Source organism: Perna viridis, chromosome 6 (assembly GCF_037379345.1).
Source record: "Perna viridis isolate PV_CMFRI_1.1 ecotype Kerala chromosome 6, ASM3737934v1, whole genome shotgun sequence".
Taxonomy (NCBI): Eukaryota; Metazoa; Mollusca; class Bivalvia; order Mytilida; family Mytilidae; genus Perna; species Perna viridis.
This window is the reverse complement of record NC_142450.1, coordinates 142,278-162,631: the sequence shown is the minus strand read 5'-3', so window position 1 is coordinate 162,631 and position 20,354 is coordinate 142,278. Positions and strand designations below refer to the sequence as shown.

Genomic DNA, 20,354 nt, shown 5'->3' with positions numbered 1-20,354 from the left:
GTGTCATTTCAACGACTGTCCAAAGAATTAAAAAATTATTTTGGGAAGCCTAATAGATGACACTCTTCACCCTATATCAATGCAAATTGACGATATGAATTATACATTACAGGTGGTAGAATTAGAGCTCAGGTAGCCCAGGTACCTTTTGATGAGTTCCACAAACACTCAGCAGAGATTATTCAAACAGCTGTATTTGGTGTGGACAAAGAAGGCAATCTAGCTATTCCACTCAAGTTCTCAGCCAACAATCTAGTATGTATTACAGTTCTTACTTCCTGATATTTTATATGTCAGCCTTCTGCTGTGATACAGACAAATATCAGGAGTTTCCAATGACAGTGTTATGTCATATTAGTTGTGATGTTGCTAATAATAAGAATAACATCAGTTTTGAATGTCTTGACAAAATCTGGCCTTAACATGTTCACTTTGATATTTTCTGTCTGCCATTATTCTGTATAATCCCATATCTTTTTGTGAATAAATGTATTTTCTTACATTGTAACAAACAATTTCTCAAATAAAGATAGATCAATGATGGAAATTTCAACATGATCTTGGAAAAACCATCATTGGAGAAATCAAATAATCCACAAGAAATAATGCATGGCAGTTTTTCTCTGATTTCACAAAATAGTAAAACATTTTAAGTTCAAATTCTTAAAACCTTAGTGCATAATGTCATTATGGAAAGCAACTTTTTTTGATGATGTAACAGTGGAATTTTAACCAATCATATGCTGAGGACAAAACTCACATTTGAGATAATCAGTGTTCACTCAAGTTGTCAAGACAAGAGATTATTAAATTCTCTGAAAATATGAGATTTAAATTTTTAATTCTGATCTTAAAATAAACATTTCAGCATTGTTAAATAATAGGGATGTCCATTCTTCCCTTCTTCTTTTGGTAACTACTTCCTTTCGTTATGCAGAGGGGTAACTTCTCTTATCTGTAACTCCTTCTACAGAACTGAATGGAATTTAATGAAACTTTACAGAATCCTCATGAAATATTGAAGATGTGTGCCTATTATTTCAATCTGAATGTTTTTTAGGCCTTACCTTCCATGATATGAGGGTACCCAACTTTTATCTCTTCACCACTGATTGAAATTTTATGAAACTTGCTTTATTACATACTCCCATTTCTTTATTTAGATTTTGGAAAACTTGGAGGTTAAAACGTGCACATTATCGAATGGGGGAGTGGATGTATTGATTTAGTGAGCATCACTCACAGCAAAAGATTTGGGATTGTATAATGGTATCATGCTGTTGTTTTCCGTTGACCTGTAATATCCAAACAATAACTTGAGTTTAAGTGTATAAATCTTCATGAAATTATAATACAACATTGTACAAGGTGCCACACCACAAAAAGAAGTCTGGGATTTATTTGTCAGGTTGTGTCTTGAACCATTTAGGAATTAGGAGCCAAAAAATATTTGGTATTTATTCAATGACTATGATATTTTAATTGTTAAGCACTGTTAGAAAATGTGAAACTAACAGATTGACAGACACATCACATTTAACTTTATATTTAAGGTGATAAGTGGTGTTGATATACAGTCTATAGAACCAGTGGATGCTAAGATGAGAGATAGTTTAAGCAAATCTGTCCAGCTGGCCATAGAAATCTCAACTAAGTAAGTTATAGAATTGTTAACATACATACTAATTACACAATTTTATGTGATTATGATATTATCTGACATCAATTATTGTTAGGTATTTACACACATATAAAAATCTGATATCAGTTTGAATAACAATAAACAGTTCAACCCTTTAAAAAATACTTTTGTCTTCAATAATTGGGAAATTGTGTTAAGAAATTTGGATTGTTTAAATCATCAAATACTAATGAACAATTTAAACTTGGTTTATAATAGCCATAAATTCAGAATTCCATGAATTGAGAGAACCATAATATTTTATACTGGAGATGAATCAGTATCCTTTAATTAAAGGTCAATAGAAGCTTCAGCAGCCCATGAAGCCATGAGAAATGAACAAATAGCCAAAGGACAGTTGGAAAGACAGAAATTATTGAATGAAATGGATGCTGAAAAGGAGAAAACCAAATTGTTAGAGCTGCAGGCCATCACAGCAGCAGTAGAGTCAACAGGGCAGGCCAAAGCTGAGGCTCAGGCTCAAGCTGAGAGAATGTTGATAGAATGTGAAAGTGAAATAGAATGTATGTATGAACAACTTATATCTTTAGGACAGGGTCAGGGGTTCAGGCTGAGAGAAAGTTGATAGAATGTTAAATTTAAATAGAATGTTAGTATGAACCTCTCATGTCTTTAGGATAGGGTCAGGGGTCAGGCTGAGAGAATGGTGATAGAATGTTAGTATGAACAACTTATATCTTTAAGATAGGGACAGGGGTCAGGCTAAGAGAATGGTGATAGAATGTTTGTATCTTCATTGTTTATCAGTGGATGAAAATAAAAATAAATGAATGGAGAACTATCATCTTCTAAACATCTTATAGGATAAAATACCTAACCTTAGGGTAAGATATATTGAGTTTTATGATAAAGGTGACAAAGTAATTGACAAGTAAGCTATTTAGAATTCGACAGATTTTGATTTTTGCACCAGTTTGGTGTATCATTAATTTGAAATTTATTTTCACAGCTGCAAAATTGAAGGCAGAAGCAGAAGAAATAGAGCATTTATGTAAGCTAGAAACCCAAGCTATGGTAAGTTAAGAAACCTGAATAATTTACAGTACCCAACACAAATGGGTAGTATTATGAAATTATTTAGTTTGTCTTTTTTCACTATTGTAATTTACTGTGCCCTAATTCCAATGGATTGAATATGGAATTATCTCTTATTGATAATCATTTTTTGAAAAAAAAACAACCAAAAAACAAGAACAGGAAAAGGCAAAATGCAAAAGGAAAACATACTATACTGTATATCCTCCATGTTATGACATACACCTGCTCAGGAATATACAATACACTACTGGTACTAATTGGCATCATCAGTCATGAGAAGGGAGGTAACTATATTGTCTTTGAAAATATATATAGAAACCTTGATAATACTAGGTTTAATATTTACTAAGCTATTGTCATATTAAACCTTAGCTTGACAAGTCTTTCTTCTGTCCATCTGCCTTTTGGTTTCCTGGTGGTAACTAGAAAAAGCACTTCCTGTCTGAATTATTTTACACAATAATATACAGTTCAAAGTGGATTACTGTGAAAGTACTGATGTTCATAGGGTACCAATTTTCTTGGTTTTCATGGGTAGGCCAAACCACCAAATTTGGTTCCCAACGAAAAGGAGAATCCCATCAATGTGTTTACTGAAAACCTCAAAACAACAAAGTTAAGAATTCATGAACTTGTGTTTCTTACCTTATCCACGAAAATTGGTATCCATGAATTAAAGTACTTTCACAGTATTACAGTCAGTTTCTTGGACATGAATAAATAGATATTTTTAGCAGACCAATGTACAATATCTATTGTAACAGACACATAGTACATGTGCTTTATATTGTAACAGACACATAGTACATGTGCTTTCTATTTTCCCTTTGTATTTAACAGATCAGAGGTCAAGAATTATCCTTTCAGAAACGGATGAATGAAATGGAACTAAATCTAGAGAAGGGAAGAGCCAATATTGAGGTAATATTTATTTTTTTTTCATGAATGATTTGAAAATAGAGGTACAAAAGATGAAAAAAAAAACATCCATATGGAAACAAAACATGGTGAAAACTGTCTTAGTAAGCAACCCTGACTCAAGGATATACTATAAGCTTGCTACACTGTTAAATACTTTAAAAATAACAAATGAAGATGGTCAGATAATGACAAGACAACATTATAAAACCTGTTGTCTGTCAACCCATCTGTTCTTTACACTTGGCACAATAACTCAAAAACAATTCCACAAATTTTCAAGAAACTTATTGAATCATTTCTTATTATTAGTGTGAGCTCCATTTTTGAGTTATGGGACTTTATACAAAGACAAGTGATTTCTCTATTAGTTTATCTTGTCAGAACCCATGCTGATGGCAGCTCTACTTCACAATAGTTTTGAAGATGTAGATTTTTCAATATCTATAATTACATTAACTAATGACTACTACCATGTTTTATATTACAGGTTGAAAAGTTCCAGTCGATGGTTGATACACTGGGTAGGAACACTATAGAAACAATGTCTATGGCAGGTCCACAGGCTCAGACAAATCTGTTAAAGGGGCTGGGATTACAGTCAATGATGATAACAGATGGTAATACACCTATCAATCTATTTGATACAGCCTATGGTCTGATTGGAGGGAGGAAAGAACAGCAGTAAAACTGTGACTGATCACATACTGTTGTAGACATGATTGAAGTTTGTTAGAGATATATTAAGTAAACTTATCAGGTATCCTTTTGAAGAGGGCATGTGCCAATTAATATTGACAATGACCCTAAAAAACTGATCAAATAAGTCAAAATAAAATTAAATAATGTAGTGGACAATGCAGGTTGAAGGCTGGTATACATGTGATATTTTTATTGAAGCTTAGGAGCCGTTGACCTGTGAAGTCAGTTAATCCCTGGTTTTTGTTCAGAATTGGTGTAAAGCAAGTTGTATTTCTGTAACTGGATGATAGAAAGCTATAAATACAGATTATTGTATCAAGATATTAGTTTTTGTGGATTTCTTGTTTTCCACTTTTACAAATACTTCTAATACTGTATATTTACTTGTTTTTTGACTAATTTTTCACTTCCCTGTCATTGTTTGTATCTGTGACTGGACATATTCTGTTAATAATGTGATGATCAATTGAATAGGTTTTTTTGGATTATGTAAATTCACATGAAATATTTCAGAATTATGTATTGATGTGATAATAATTTTGTACCCAATCATTGTATTCACCCATTATTCTGTAGATGATATATATACTATTTATCAATATAACTGTGTTATAGTTCTGTAATATAAAGGATGTGTATTGTTAAGGAATATTGGTTTGTCTGAGATGTTGCTTTAATACAATTTTGTTCACTTTTGTGCTTTTTAAAAAAATATTTTTTTTATAACCTTTTCTTTACAACTTTAAACACACCATTGACTACCCTGTCTGTTTTTTCTTTCCTTCTTTATTCATGACTGAAAAAAAAAATCTTGGAAGGCGGTTTATTTTCAAAGGGTGGTCTGATTACATAGGTCCTGAAACCCTTTCAGATTCTTGTGACCAAACCTAAACTAGAATACATGCCTGAAACACTTGCAGGTAATGGTGACCAAATCTACAATATAGTATATGCCTGAAACACTTGCAGGTAATGGTGACCAAATCTACAATATAGTATATGCCTGAAACACTTGCAGGTAATGGTGACCAAATCTACACTATAATACATGCCTGAAACACTTTCAGATTTTAGTAACCAAATCTACACTATTGTACATACATGAAACACTGGCAGATTATGGTGACCAAATCAACACTATTGTACATGCCTTAAACCCTTTCAGATTATTGTGACCAAATCTACCAAATGCATTGCCCTGTTTATTTACTTTTATCTTTATTTATGTGATTATTTAACAATGATTATGTTTATACTTTTTTTTCATAGTGCAATTTGTAAATACTAATATGTACATTGTATAGTAGCTTTGTTTGCAGTCATGTGATAACTTACTTTGTATGTTTACTCTGTGTAAATATTTTAATGTGATATCAAAATGTCCTTTTATGCTAACTGTGGGATGGTTGATGATCATGGATGGAGCATGCTCAATATACACTTATGCGAGGGAATTTCTTTTGTTCTACCCAAGCCCCATCTCCTGGAAGTGTATATTAAGCATCTCATCAACTTAACACAAAAGGGTGTATTGTTTATTTAAGTTATTAATTTCTTCTAGGGACCCAGACTGTAACAGTGAAGTCTATTGTTAGTCTTTCCATGCAAGAATACATGTACTTGGTAAATTTTTAAGGAGTTAGATGATGTATTTCTGTGAATTTGAATAAACTTTTATTACAATTGCTGTTCTGTGATATGCTTTTGTTAAAACAAAGCGTTGCATTAAAATATTTTTTAATAAATTTTCGAAGTCTTGTTTCATTTGATATGCTGACCTACACTGCAGTTCATATGTAACAACTATTTACTGTGGGCAGATTTTTATTTCAGGCTTCTAGTTTCATACTTCTGCAAAAATTGCAGTATACAATGGTATGATGTTGTTGTTATCCTCCTTATATGTTTGGGCAATAAGGTGTGAAAGTGTATTGATCTATCTAATGTTTGGGCAATAAGGTGTGAAATTGTATTGATCTATATGAAATTGTACTATAAGGTGCAGTACCACAAAAGGAAGGCTGGGATTGATTTTGGAGATGGTGATTTGAATTGTTTTGAACTGAGGAACCAGAAGCAAGCATTGTTCTGATGTCTGGATAATAAAACTGAATAAAAGTATATAAATCTCTTTGAAATTGTGTCACAAACTTCCGTACACCCTCAATTTGTAGGCTGGGATTTATTTTGAGATTGTGAATTGAACTTTAGGAATTACAGTCACAATGGGGCCCCTTCAGTTAGATTAATTTTTTATCCAGTGTCTAAAAATTAATCACAAGAACTGTTTAAAGCTTAAATGGTTTGTCTGTACATGACCTTACTTGTTAGAGTTCACAGTGATCATAACAAGCTGCTCCCTGCAAACTGTTTCATTAGTTTTCTTATACTTTGTCAATGCTTAACAAGTAGGTGGTTTACTGGAATTTCCTCGTCTGTCTCTCCTCTTTATCATCCTGTATGTAGGTGGTTCACTGGAATCTCCTCGTCTGTCTCTCCTCTTTATCATCCTGTATGTGGATGTAAACCACGTTTAAGCGATTGTGGTTGCTGTCTGATATAAACATCTGGTTACAAAACACGTGTAAATTATGTTAACAAATACAATTGTAAAGTTTTGAACTTTATTTTCCAGTTTCACTTCTTATTGGACAGTTTTCAAAGATCATGGCCTGTAAATTATTGGCGCCAGCAAAATTATAGGGCTGTTGACAACAATACCCTCTTCAGATTACCCATATTTTGCCCATATGGCTTAGCAAGAACGATATAACTTTGGGACCTCTTTAAAATTGTTGTCCACTAAATCAAAGGATGCCACCACATGATTTCAAGTTCTCTATGTGAGCGAATTCAATGTTCTGCGATTCTCTCGCTTTACAGCGTGACAGGGTGGTATTAAGAAAGAATATTAAACCAATCCGACTGTTATGTATAGCCAAAATATGCCATTAACCAATTAATGGAAGCTTCGATCATGTAGGTATCACTCTTTATCAGTTGAAGTTTATGTTAACCTTATGTCTTACAAATTGGCAGATTCAAAGATTAAAGGAACGGTGTAATTCAGGAACAATTTTTTTTTCACAAGAAATATGTGAAAAAAAAGTATTAAGAATTTAATGCCGAATTCATTGGTGATTGAGTATTAAACTTAATTGCTTTTTTTTGGATACTTTTCAATGTTTCAATATGAAAAATATGACACTGTAAAAGATTTCATAAAAAGACTGTCCACCCCTTCTGGATCCGTCTATGTGACCGCTACGACCAGATTAGCATTATCCAGTCTGATCACCTTAGTATTATCCAGTCTGATAGTTACAGTTAGATCTGCCGGGTGAGTATTAAGCTGTGTGATAACTGAGTATTATCCAGCTTGACAGTTACAGTTAGATTAGTTGGATGAATATTAAGCAGTCAAATCACCATAGTATTATCCAGTCTGACAGATATAGTCAGATCAGCCGGGTGATTACCAAGCAATCTGATTACCTGAGTATTATTAAGTCTAACAGTTAAAGTCATATCAGCCGGGTGAGTATTAAGCTGTCTAACCACATTAGTATAATAGAGTCGGACAGTTACAGTCAGATCAACCAGGTGAGTATTAAGCAGTCAGATCACCTTAGTATTATCCAGTCTGAGAGTTACAGTTAGATCAACCAGGTAAGTATTAAGCTGTGTGATCACCTTAGTATTATTCAGTCTGACAGTTACAGTCAGATCAGCAGGATGAGCGTTAATCTGTCATATCAACTTAGTATAATCCAGTCTGATAGTTATTGTCAGATCAGCCGGGTGAGCATTCAGCAGTCTGATCAGCTAAGTATTATCCAATCTGATAGTTACATAGACCAGCCGGGACAGTGTTCAGCAGTCTGATTACCTTAGTATTATCCAGTCTTGCAGTTACTGTCAGGTCGATCAGCCGGGTTAGCATTCAGCAGTCTGATCACCTTAGTATTATCCAGTATGACAGTTACTGTTAGATCAGCCGGGTGAGTATTCAGCTGTCAGATTACTTAATATCATCCTGTCTGACACTAACAGTTAAATCAACCGGATAAGTATTAAGCAATCTGATCACATCGGTATTATCCAGTCTGACAGTTACAGTAAGATCAGCCGAATGATTATTAAGCAGTCTTATCACTTTAGTTTTTCCAGTCTGACAGTTGTAGTCAGATCAACCGGGTGAGTATCAAGCACTCTGATCACCGTAGTATTTCCAGTCTGACAGTCACAGTCAGATCAGCCGTGTGAGTATTAAGTTGACTGATCACCACAGTATTATCAAGTTTGACAGTTACTGTCAGATCAGCTGGATGAGTAGTAAGCTGTCTGATCACCCACCGTAGTATTTTCCTGTCTAACAGTTACAGTCAGATCAGCAGGATGAGTGTTAATCTGTCATATCAACTTAGTATTATCCAGTTTGACAGTTATAGTCAGATCAGCCGAGTGATTATTAAGCTGATCACCTTAGTATTTTTTGTCAAAGATCAGTTTGCAGTCTTTTTGCAGACAATATGAGATTATAGCTTAAAGGTTTTCTTAATAATCTTTGTAAAGGTAATATTTATATGACTTTGTTTAAGTAGATTGCACTTTCATACTCTAATTATTTTGTATGCTCATCTTTTTCCATCTTCCAAATAACCCAAAAACTCCCTAAAATTAGTAAATCGACAGCTTCCTCGAATCGAGTAAAAACTGCCACATGACAATCTAATTTAACAGAAATCTTTTTAAAAAATGATCCTGCATTTTTTACTTTTTAAACTGACATAATTGCCGAGAGCACACATAGCTTCATTACCTAAAATGTTTTGAGTTATTTTCGTTAATGTGCAATTCAATTTTTATTGCGGATCACAGTATCTGTATTTAAAGATAATTTATCATCTTTATCCAATCGAAATGTGCATATTAAAGTCACCTTAATGGGTTCGCATTTCCATTTTTCGTGTGAATAGATTAACAGATTCAGTCTGCATTAAATAAGCATCACATGAAGGTACACGACCAAAGCAGAAACCTAGAAAAGACGGTTTAGGGAAGAACTATTGGCAATTAACTTTATTATGTTAAATAATGTCGTAGAGAATCTCAGAAATAAGGCTTTGTTTGAGATACTAACTCGGCATTCAGTCTGGTAGGTTTTAATTCGTCACTTGACTGAATCAACTTAATGTTTCATTTATCTGCAAAATCTCTATTCTGAGATAATATGAAATCAAATCAAAAACCGTGCATGACTTTTGTAAATATCTGGAATAGGTCCTGCAACTGAGTTCACCATTCGCACTGTATTTCTGCCGAATAATTTCCGCTCATAATCAACTAGCTGTTTCCAAAAACCTACATTAGGACGAATTATTGGCCTTCGACTTCTTACATGTTCATGGGCAGTAAATAATGACATTTTATGATGTTTCATTAGATATGCTATACACAGAGTTGCAGATCTGCTCACACCAACGACACAATGCACCAGAACTTTTCCACCGCTTGATATGGCTGAATGAATCTCGTCTGCTATTCTATCAAAATGGATGTCTAAGCGTACGTACGGATGATCATCCACATGAACTCTTGTGCTTTGTATACCAGGTACGTTGAATATAGGAACGTCGTTCGTGCTGTTGATAATATGGGTGACTCCACCCCGGAGCAGACGATGGTGAGTTATAGCTGACGCACCACAAAGGTAGAGGTTATCGGTTACTCGTGCAATGGACGATCTTGAAGACATAGCCCTTGTTTACTCTGTAAAAAATGAGATTTTATTATAAAGAACCCGTGTTCTATTTCCCAGACGTTGTAAAGTGATTGATTCTTACTGTTCTCCGCGCTTTCATTTGTTTTTCGATTTAAAATCTATAATTTCATTTTTTGTATCAGAAGATTTCTTACTGGTTCTCTTGATCATATAATGTTCAGATAAGATTATGTGTAGACCACAATAACAGGTTAAATATCAGCTTATTTCCTGAAAACTGCTAGAAAGTTTTGTTTGTGCTAAAACAATCTACTTGTCAGTACTTTTTATTGACACACAATTTCCTTAACTCTAGATAGGGACACTCAATAAAACACCATAAACTTTTTTTGTTTTTAGGGTATATACAATGTAGGAACCATCCTGTCTCTTTGGCTGCCGGGGGGGGGTGGCCATTCTCTTGTGATTGCACAGTATTTCTAGTTTATCCCAAAACATAAGTTTCTCTTTAATATGTAAGAGTCAATGATAAACATTTAGCATGCCCTATACGTGCACAAGAAAGTTAATTGATCATATAAACCACACAAAAATACACTAACTGGTTTTTTAGACAGATATAATTTCAGTCTCTCGGAGCCCCGTGCAGGTCCAGGTGTCAAAAGAATAGGCCTGCAGCAGCGCTAAGCTTGTCGTAAAAGGCGACTAAATACTGCTCAGAAACCTAGCCGGGGCTAGGCGCTCTGCCCACAGAGCAACTGGGATGTGTGCCCCAGGTGGTGGAATGGGGTACCCCTGGCGTTACATGCTGGAGTTGTCAGGCTATAATACGGAAAATCTGACCGCAAACCATAGTGGTGCACCGTGTTTGGAAAGATGCCACGTTCAGCCCACGTTAAAGAACTCTGTTGTGGTATTCGATAGGAGTAGGAACCTTTGCGCTCCGCCACAGGAGGCTGAATTGTCTGACCCTACCCATCCCTCCCTTTTATCTTGTGGCAATCAAAATTTTTCGACCTGTTGTCCTTGTGCCACCTCCCTTTTTTCATATCATCATCATATCATGTTCATTTTATCATCCCTTTCATGTTCATCGCCTGAATATAGCTGAAATACTGCTGCTCGGGCGTTAAACCACAACAATCGATCAATCAATCAATCAATCACTCTCTCGGAGTCAGATTTAGTTTCATCGAACAAGCATCGTAACATGTAATTATAAGACATTGTTGAAGAAATAAAGTAAAGTTATACAGAGTAAATTTCTTTTTAAGTGATTTCGTATTATGATGAACCTGTTACAAAAAGATCAGTGTCATTTAACTAAAATTATATTATATTCATTATGGAGAAGCTCCTTAACTTCCATTAAGTTTATATGCACTTAAAATGTTATAATGTATTTCACAGCTAAAACCGCTAATAAGTAAATTGAAATACAAATGTATGTCAAAGGAACCAATATGAAACCAAATCCACACCAAATAACAACCTATTAAAATTGAAAAAAAATGCATCATAAACTATTCACATACCTGTATAAGTTTTTTAACTACCGTTCCAAGCCACTTTTATTTACATGCATACCCACGTTATACTGTTATAGGTAGACATAGTTTATTACTATTCAGTTAGATTTAAATCTCCTGTTATGAATACATTGTGATCCCGTTTAAAGGCCAATACTTAATGATATAGGCATATTATGTATTGATCGATAGAAATATATTTTTGGATTTGATCGTTAAAGTAGGAGTCCGCCTGAGAATCATGCAAATTTTGGAACAAAATAGAAAAAGGCCTTCTCACCTTGTCAACAATGTCTGAAGTTCGAACGACACAGACTTAAAAGAGAGTACCGTGGTCATTTTTATTCCACATCCCAATTACTATTCCAACAATATCAAAGCATTATGAACATGTTTCCTTGATGATGTTCCATTTTAGGCCTTGCGACAGGGTTCAGTGGAGAGTCATTGGAAATCATCGTTAGACAACATTATCTCTGTAATTAATTTATGATTTTGTATGAATTTAAGCCGGTATATGACTTGTTTTTACTTAACTTTAATGTCCATTAAGTTTAGACGGAGCGATACTTTACAGGTTGTGCTGCACTGTGGTATGCATTTTGGATTTTAATAGCCCTAAAACTCTCGTTTCAGTGTTGAATCATGTGACGAATCTACTTAGCCAAATTGACATCATAGTTGACTCCGTGTTGGACTGTCATACTTAACAAACACATTGAAAACTGCATCATATGAAACAATTGAAAAATATCATGTAATGATTTAATTCATGCATAAAACAATATATGAGTTCAATCGTCCTTTGAAAGCCAATTACACCGTCAAACATACACGAAGAACCGTGAATTGGCCTGCCTAGTGCCATATACCCTTGACTAGCTGACTGACCCTGTTTCCATGCCTTGCTCTCTGATTAGGGGGAACCCTGTATCCATGTCTTGCTCTTCGATGAGGGGAACCCTGCATCCTTGCGTAGGTGTCTGATGAGGTGAACCCTGTATCCATGCCTAGGTGTCAGAAAGGGGATCCTTGTATCCATGCGTAGCTGTCTGGGGAGCATCCCTCTATCAAAGCATAGGTGTTTGAAGAGGGGAACCCATTATCCATGCCTAGCTGTCTGATGGGGTGGGGGGCTGTGTGTGTGTGCTTAGATGCCTGATAAAGGGATCCATGTATCCATGTCTAGCTGTCAGATGAGGGGGAGGTCCCATGTTCACGCCTAGCTGTCTAATGAAGGGTACCTTGTATCCATGCCTTGCTGTCTAATGGAAGGGGGCGGTATCCATACCTAGTTGTATGATGAGGGTATCCCTGTGTTCACACCTAGTTGTCTGACGAGGGGAACTCTTTATCTATTCCTAGGCGTCTGATAATGGGAACCCTGTATCCATGCATAACTGTCTGATGAGGGGCTGTATTACTGTCTAGCTGTCTGATGAGGGGCTATGTTCATGCCTAGCTGTCTGATGAGGGTAAACCCTGTATCCATGCCTAGCTGTCTGGTGAGGCGAGCCTGTATCCATGCCTTGCTCTATGATGAGGGGATCCCTGTATCCATGCCTTGCAGTCAGATGAGAACCCTGTATCCATGCCTAGCTATCTGATGAGGGGATCCCTTTATTCATGCCTTGCTTACTGAAGAGGACATCCCTTGATCAAATTGATACAGGGAAGATAATGTAAACTTATAGAAGGGTCTGAAAAATTCCAAACGATGTCAGAACTGTCAAATTTGTGATGCAAGCTGGCCAAGTGGTCTAGGGCGCTGGACTTTGTGCAGGCGGTGTTGCCATAGATGTCACAGCGGCACGAGTTCGAGTCCCCCGAACGTAATTAGCACTTGATGGAACTGAATAGGACAACCTCTGTGGGTATTGGATAGAGCAGCAGTCAGAGAATATACATTTGTATATAAAGAAAACTGAAGAGAAAATAGGCAGTACAGAAATATACACAAACATCAAATCAATTAGAGACAAATTGAACCTTTTTTTATACCAGGAGAAGTGTCATTCGAATATTTTCCACATAGAAGTTAGAGTTTTGGTATTTTTTTCAGATTTTGATTTGGGTGATTTCAAATACTTCCATTATGGGGATAGGAATTTGACAAAGAATAAGCTAACGAATTACGGAGTGATTGTGATATTGTAATTCTAACGTCAGCATCAATAAACATTAAATTTTGTTCTCCAGATAAATCTGTACACTCTCTACTTGAGTGAAACAGGTAATCCTGTAGTTTGATCGGTCAGTTTAACAGAGGCTGACAGGGGATATGGGTTCATACCCCCTGTAAAGGTGAATTCTTCATTCCATCTTTAGATTTAAATCAACTATGTTAGGAAATAAAAACAAATTGAAAGATAATTCAATACGGCTACCAGGCTATTACATCGTCTGAACAAAAAATGTCATGTTTAAAGAGACACAACTCTGTTCCACATGAAATTAAGAATTCAGAAGAAAATAAATATTTTGAAAAAGAGTAGAGTGAAACTTGGAGTAGGGTAGGTTGCAGAGTGAAACTTTGAGTAGGGTAGGTTGTAGAGTGAAACTTGGAGTAGGGTAGGTTCTAGATTGAAACTTTGAGTAGGGTAAGTTGTAGAGTGAAACTTTGAGTAAGGTAGGTTGTAGAGTGAAACTTTGAGTAGGGTAGGTTGTAGAGTGAAACTTTGAGTAGGGTAGGTTCTAGAGTGAAACTTGGAGTAGGGTAGGTTGTAGCGTGAAACTTTGAGTAGGGTAGGTTCTAGAATGAAACATAGATTCCTATTTTTTATTAATGATTTTGATAATATTCAGTCTTCCAGGTCGAGATCTGTCTGGCACCATGTTTTTATTTTCAGCGAATGTGTTCTCTTAGGACTAGACGATATGGAGTTAACTGGAATTTTAAGGAATTGGCCAGTATTTCATTGTCAAAATATGGATGGCTTGTAGGGACGATGGTCTTTCAATAAATATGTGAAAAGCTTCGACAATGAACTATTTTGCTTCCTTAGAACGGAATGTCATTTCTCTTCAGTACCAGTAGCGCATACATATGACTATAATATGGTATGGTGAATATAACGAAGAAACGACAACCCCACCAGGATGAAAAATGTCAGCTAAAGGCTACCCATGGATCTTCAATGAATGACGGGAAAACCCTCACACCACAGGGCAGGCTGCAGCTTACCCAAAAAAAACCAACATTATACACAAGTACAGCGAAACAGATGCCCTCATATACTCCAGCAGCATAAAAGTGAAAAGGAAACAATGCATACAGAGGCTAGAATTTTCTAAATTGGGACAGGCGGTGTTAAAGTACTTAGTACTTTTCTGTGATCACAACCCCCCTTTTAAATCTGATCATTCTGGAAAAAAATATTACACAACAAAACACACCTAAAATCAGTTTAAAAAGATCCGATTCCCTTGTTAAAACAGAAAAGTTATTCCATCACCGTATGTAAAATCAATCTCAATTCTTCCCATGTGGCGTTGAGAACCTTGGTGCATCATAAGTCATACAATAACCCGTGACATGCCATGCCGAAACTGCTTGAATATGGTACAGGATAGACAACTCTAACTTATTCTAATCTCTTTTTAAGCTCATCCCGCATCGTTTGAAAAAATACAAGAAATAAGTTCCTGTATGCTATTCCAACATAATAGGAAAATATTCTAAAATTGATTAAAATTTCACACCTTTTGAGAATAAAAAATAAATACTTTATGAAAATTAAAGTATGAAACATTTATATAATATTTTATGTAATAAGAATTTGATTAAATTTGAATAAAACTGATTAAAATTTCCAACTTTGTGAGATTTTTTAAAAGAAGAAAAAAAAATGGAATACAAACTAAATATTTAATGAAATTAAAATGTAAAACATCCATGCCAGTATATTTAAGTGCCCAAAGTGTCATCCCATGGAACAGTGTTCAGTAAGCATACCTAAGCTTTCAAATTTGGTATAGATAGGCCCTCAGTCACAAATTTTATCAGTAAAAATGTCAAAAAAAACAAGTCAGAATACAGCTTATTCCACGTGCTCTTGGTCACTACTTGAAAGTTGCTGGCTACAGATACATGGTGAAGACCAGAAAACAGGGACGAGACGGAAATGTACCGAAAACGACTGTCCAGGCATCATCAACACCAAAAACAACCTTGTTACCAGCTTCCTCAAGAATCACAACCACCACCCTCCGAAGCTGACTTTAAAGATAAATTCTTCATATCACACATGAAAGAACGAGCAAGATCCTGTCTAGATCCACCACCAACTCTCTACGACAATGATGTAATACAGGTTCGGACCAGAGAATGGGACGATGACATCAGACAAATTGTTGAGAAGGTACCAATTTTATCTGCTTGTGTAAGTCTCCACTCTACAGACAATGCAATTTCGAACTGCCACAGCAACCCGCCACCAGACAGAACAAGGGCAATGGACAGAAACTTCAACTGGTAAGGTAATGACCATGTTTTGAAAATTGTTCATGATTGTTAGAAATAAAAAAGTAATCTTTATTATATTTTTCATGAAATTAATATTGAATACTACTATGTTCTTTATATGTTTAAGAGGCAGTACTTTATTCAGCAAGTACAATTTTATTTCAGCAGGATAACAGATTTTTTTCTCTTCCATAGACACGCAAGTCACGTGATTGGAATTCTGTTTTCCAATTGGTCAAATGCTGAATACTTAGGGGGGTTCGAAAAAACTGTATTGAAAACTGAAAATTCCATGTGTTATTTCCTGAATGAAATGTAGAAAATAATAAGTAAAAAAAAATACCTCCGTCGGCTATCTTTTTTTTTAAAAATAATACTGGTTTACATTTACATTTCTAACAGGATATTCCATATAAACATTCTGTACATAATTTTATAATTGTTTTTTATTGTTGTTCTAAATGAATTTTATTTTTTAATTTTTCCAAGACAGGACTTACTTTTTTCAGCAGATGAAGATTCTACTATTCGGAACTTCTGACAACCTTCGACACCTCAGCCAAGCCGATGCTATTTTCGCCGATGGAACATTCTACACCAGTCCAATGCTCTTTAAGCAACTGTACACCATTCATGCACTCATTGACGGAGAGATGTACCCACTTATTTTTGCCTTCTTACCCGACAAATGCCAGAGTACTTACTAACGCCACTTCGACCTACTCAAAGCAGCCGGAACGAACAACACAACTATAGCTCCTACCACTATCTTCATGGACTTCGAGTTAGCAGCACGCAGTGCAGCACACAACCTTCCCTACTGCAACCAATACTGCAGCAATGCTAGAGGTTGTCTGGCAAGCTATTTTCTTATTTATTGCCATCCCTAACATGGATGGAGGAATGGAATTCCAACCTCTTACGTTGTACGAGTTACTGCCACCATTAAAGGCTGTCTATTCCGCTTCTGTCAATGTATATGGAAAAGGACAGACCCTTGGCCTGACAGAGTAATATAAGAATAACCCGACTCTCCATCAACATGTACGACGAGCATCAGCACTTCCTCTTGTACCACCAGACCAAGAAGACTATTGTTCCATGCACTAGACGACTACTAAACACGTATAATCGATCGTTTACATCTCTCTTTGAGAATGAGTTCCAATTTTCGGTTGAAAAACTTTGTGAGTGTTTTACGAGCTTGTGACATAGAAAGTTTTGATGTAGTAATTTCTCGTTATCTAAAGATTACTTTCGTGTTAAATTAATTTAAATTCTCAAATTACTAAGAGTCTCATGCAGTGCTATTAATGAAAAGCAATAATACGATGAAGCGGTAAAAACACTCACATAACGAAGTTTCACATATCATGGTACATGTAGTCAGATGCAATGGAAAGTACAGTGTTGGGTTCAGAGGGCGGCACTGGGGTTTGGCACCCCCTTTATATTTTAAAATTTGTCATTTTCATGTGTAAAGTTTACAAAACATGGCAAATGATATCCTGCACCCTCTTTTTCTGAAGAACCTCGGCTGGCACCCCTCCTTTTCAAAGTGTCTGGATCCGGCCCTGAAAGTACATTAAAAGATTTGATTGGTCAGTACATGTAAAAGAAAAAAACTCAAGTTTTCTGGTAGTGGATTGAGAATCAAAGTGCACCCCACTCATCAACTTCATGGTGATTTTTAGATAACTGTATACCTCCCATTGCGGAATCAATTTGTCGCCAAAGAATATTCGCGGATTCTTTTTCAGTATAAGCCTATATTTTTACCCCACTGTGTCAAAAAAGCCAAGATTTTTGTGACTCAATTATTTGACCGTCTAAGCCTTCCTGGAATAGCATGTGTTAATAAATTCATTTTACCCCAAAACCCTAATTGTTACCGCGACTGTATTGGTACCATTGTAAAGCTGAGACAATGTGTTACATGATGATACATACATATGTGAGTTTACTTTGTTTGAAGAAAGATGAAGTTCGTAGAATCAAAATACTCAAAAAATGAATTTTTGGCTCAACGAGGTATAAAAAGTAGCCAAAAAATACAAAACTGCTTCAGTGAATTTTTCGGCAACAAAAATATTCTTAAACGGAGGTGAGAATTGTTTGACACAGTTTTCTGTAGTATAAATGTACTTGTACTGTATAGTATATACATGTACTAATTAGGTAAATAATAATAATAGTAATAATAATAATAATAATAATAATAATAATAAATTTATTAGAGTGTCACGCATTGATCTTACAATAGATATGTACATAGACAATTACATAAAATTAAAGATCAATACCCAGCCTTATTAGACTTATTAGACACTATTATATACATATATAAAACATTGTAATAATACACTAAAAATTTGAGAAAAAAAATCAACGTTGAATGATTAAACAAAATATATATAAATTTATCATTTCATAAAAATTTCAATAATACCAATTAAAGAGCCAATTAATACTTTATTAAAACTAAAGATCAGATACTTCAAGTCAAACTTGATATAATTATTAAAACTAACGATAAAAAGTACTCAAAATTATACTTGTAAAATAAATGTAAAAAATGGATAGATTTAAAATATGGCATATAAATTTCTCATTCTTATGTATGAATCTTGCATAAGATAATGAGATCAATAAAGAAAACGTTAATACAATGTAATACACCAATATATAATTACAGTTTTTGAAATGCATAAAGATGCTATGATTATGATAAGACTTTGCCAATATAAAGAAAGTACTCATAACATATAAATGCATTTGTAAGTGCATAATAAGTTTCAAGACAATATTTTATGAGTCATGATACCATTTGATCAAAACGGAATTCCCTCACCGAAATTAGTATGTACCTCCACGCAACTCCCAGCTGAATACAATAACAGTCACACGTATGACACTCAAACACAGGCCTCCATCCTCACCACCAACACAATCACTTCCTAACAAACATAATAAGTAAATAAATGGGACATACTTTACTGAATGAATATACATGTACTAGTTTTGTATATTATAAGGACATACTTCACTGTAGTGTATACATGTACTCTAATTGTATAATATACATGTACTAGTATATAAATAACATAGATAAGAGGGTGATATAGCAGTTTGTTACACAGAGAAAACCGTTGTCACCTCAAGGCGTAGCCAAGGGTGACAAGGTATTCTCAAGGGGTAACAAACTCATACTGTTTTTTATTTAATTTTTATTAAACATATTTGTAGACAGGTAGACCTAAAAACATTATTTACAGAATTATGTTCCTTTTCAAGTTTCGTTATAAGATATCAAACTTAAGTTTCGCCCTAGACCACTCGGTCAGCTAGGCTATAGCTTTCGCTGAATGGTCTACGGCGCTGGACTTAGTGCAGGCGGTATTGCCATAGATGTCGCAGCGGTACGAGTTAGAGTCCCGTGGATGGAACGACCAAAAATTTGCTTCGCAAATTTGACAGTTCCAACATCGTTGGGAATTTTTCAGACCCTTCTATAAGTTTACATTATCTCCCCTGTCTCAATTTGATTCGATGGAGCAGTGTAGCGAATAGAGTCGTCACATTCTGAGACGTTCTATAATATTGATTTGTTGTGACATGCATCATTAATTTGATTCTCTATCCTACATAATAACACCTAGATAAACTGTCCCGTACTGCCATACATCGTGTACTAAGTTACAGCCATAGATTAATCCTACGAGGAGGAATGACCCGGCCAGCGAAAGCTATATTTTATTTAGCCTAGCTGGCCGAGTGGTCTAGGGCGCTGGACTTTGTGCAGGAAGTTTGTTACCATAGATGTCACAGCGGTACAAGTTCGAGTCCCGCGGAGGGAACGACCTAAAATTTGCATCGGAAATTTGACAGTCCTAACATCGTTGGGAATTTTTCAGACCCTTCTATATATATGTATGTATGTTCTTATTGGGGACCATGGGCAACCCAATGTTATATCTATATATGTATGTTCCTATAAGGGACCATGGGCAACCCAATATTATACCTATATATGTATGTTCCTATATGGGACCATGGGAACCCATCTGAATGTATGCTCCTATTGGGGACCAATGGTCACCCAATATATCTATATATGTAAATTCCTATAGGGGACCATGGGAACCACATTCTGAGACGTTTGTATATTATTTATTTGTTGTAATATGTATAGTAAATTTGATCCTCTATTCTTCATAACCACACTTGAGCTGTCCTATACTATCTCACATTGTGTACTTTTATTTTTTCGCAACC

General features: G+C 35.3%; 2 protein-coding genes and 1 pseudogene across 9 annotated transcripts in view; 2 read left to right on the top strand and 1 right to left on the bottom strand.

Annotated features, from left to right (window-relative positions):
- The window catches only part of LOC148613132 (major vault protein-like), a 32,381-nt gene extending 26,276 nt beyond the window's left edge, over positions 1-6,105 (top strand). Inside the window, exons 18-23 of the mRNA XM_088586288.1 lie at positions 113-255; positions 1,554-1,654; positions 1,979-2,205; positions 2,652-2,716; positions 3,581-3,661; positions 4,149-6,105. Coding sequence (XP_088442414.1) covers positions 113-255; positions 1,554-1,654; positions 1,979-2,205; positions 2,652-2,716; positions 3,581-3,661; positions 4,149-4,346 — 815 coding nt within the window. The 3' untranslated portion in view covers positions 4,347-6,105. The remainder of the gene's footprint in view (positions 1-112; positions 256-1,553; positions 1,655-1,978; positions 2,206-2,651; positions 2,717-3,580; positions 3,662-4,148) is intronic.
- A 3,319-nt stretch (positions 6,106-9,424) lies between these two features.
- On the bottom strand, positions 9,425-19,071 carry LOC148613130 (dual specificity protein phosphatase 14-like). Of its 8 annotated transcripts, none has more exons than XM_088586293.1 (3): positions 18,931-19,071; positions 17,594-17,653; positions 9,425-10,132 (listed from the first exon to the last, which is right to left on the bottom strand). In XM_088586293.1, the coding sequence occupies exon 3, from the start codon at positions 10,116-10,118 to the stop codon at positions 9,600-9,602; it is 519 nt and encodes a 172-aa protein (XP_088442419.1). In that variant the 5' UTR covers positions 10,119-10,132; positions 17,594-17,653; positions 18,931-19,071; the 3' UTR covers positions 9,425-9,599. The 8 variants fall into 8 exon arrangements, with proteins under 8 accessions (XP_088442419.1, XP_088442420.1, XP_088442422.1 ...); XM_088586294.1 differs by having other exon boundaries at positions 18,947-19,061; XM_088586296.1 differs by lacking the exons at positions 17,594-17,653; positions 18,931-19,071 and adding an exon at positions 17,433-17,586.
- Positions 15,155-17,189, top strand: LOC148613131 (uncharacterized; annotated as a pseudogene).
- Positions 19,072-20,354: the final 1,283 nt, after the last annotated feature.

Excerpts from the sequence above, each read along its gene's own strand:
- LOC148613130 (XM_088586293.1), bottom strand. The coding sequence starts at position 10,118 with ATGTCTTCAAGATCGTCCATTGCACGAGTAACCGATAACCTCTACCTT.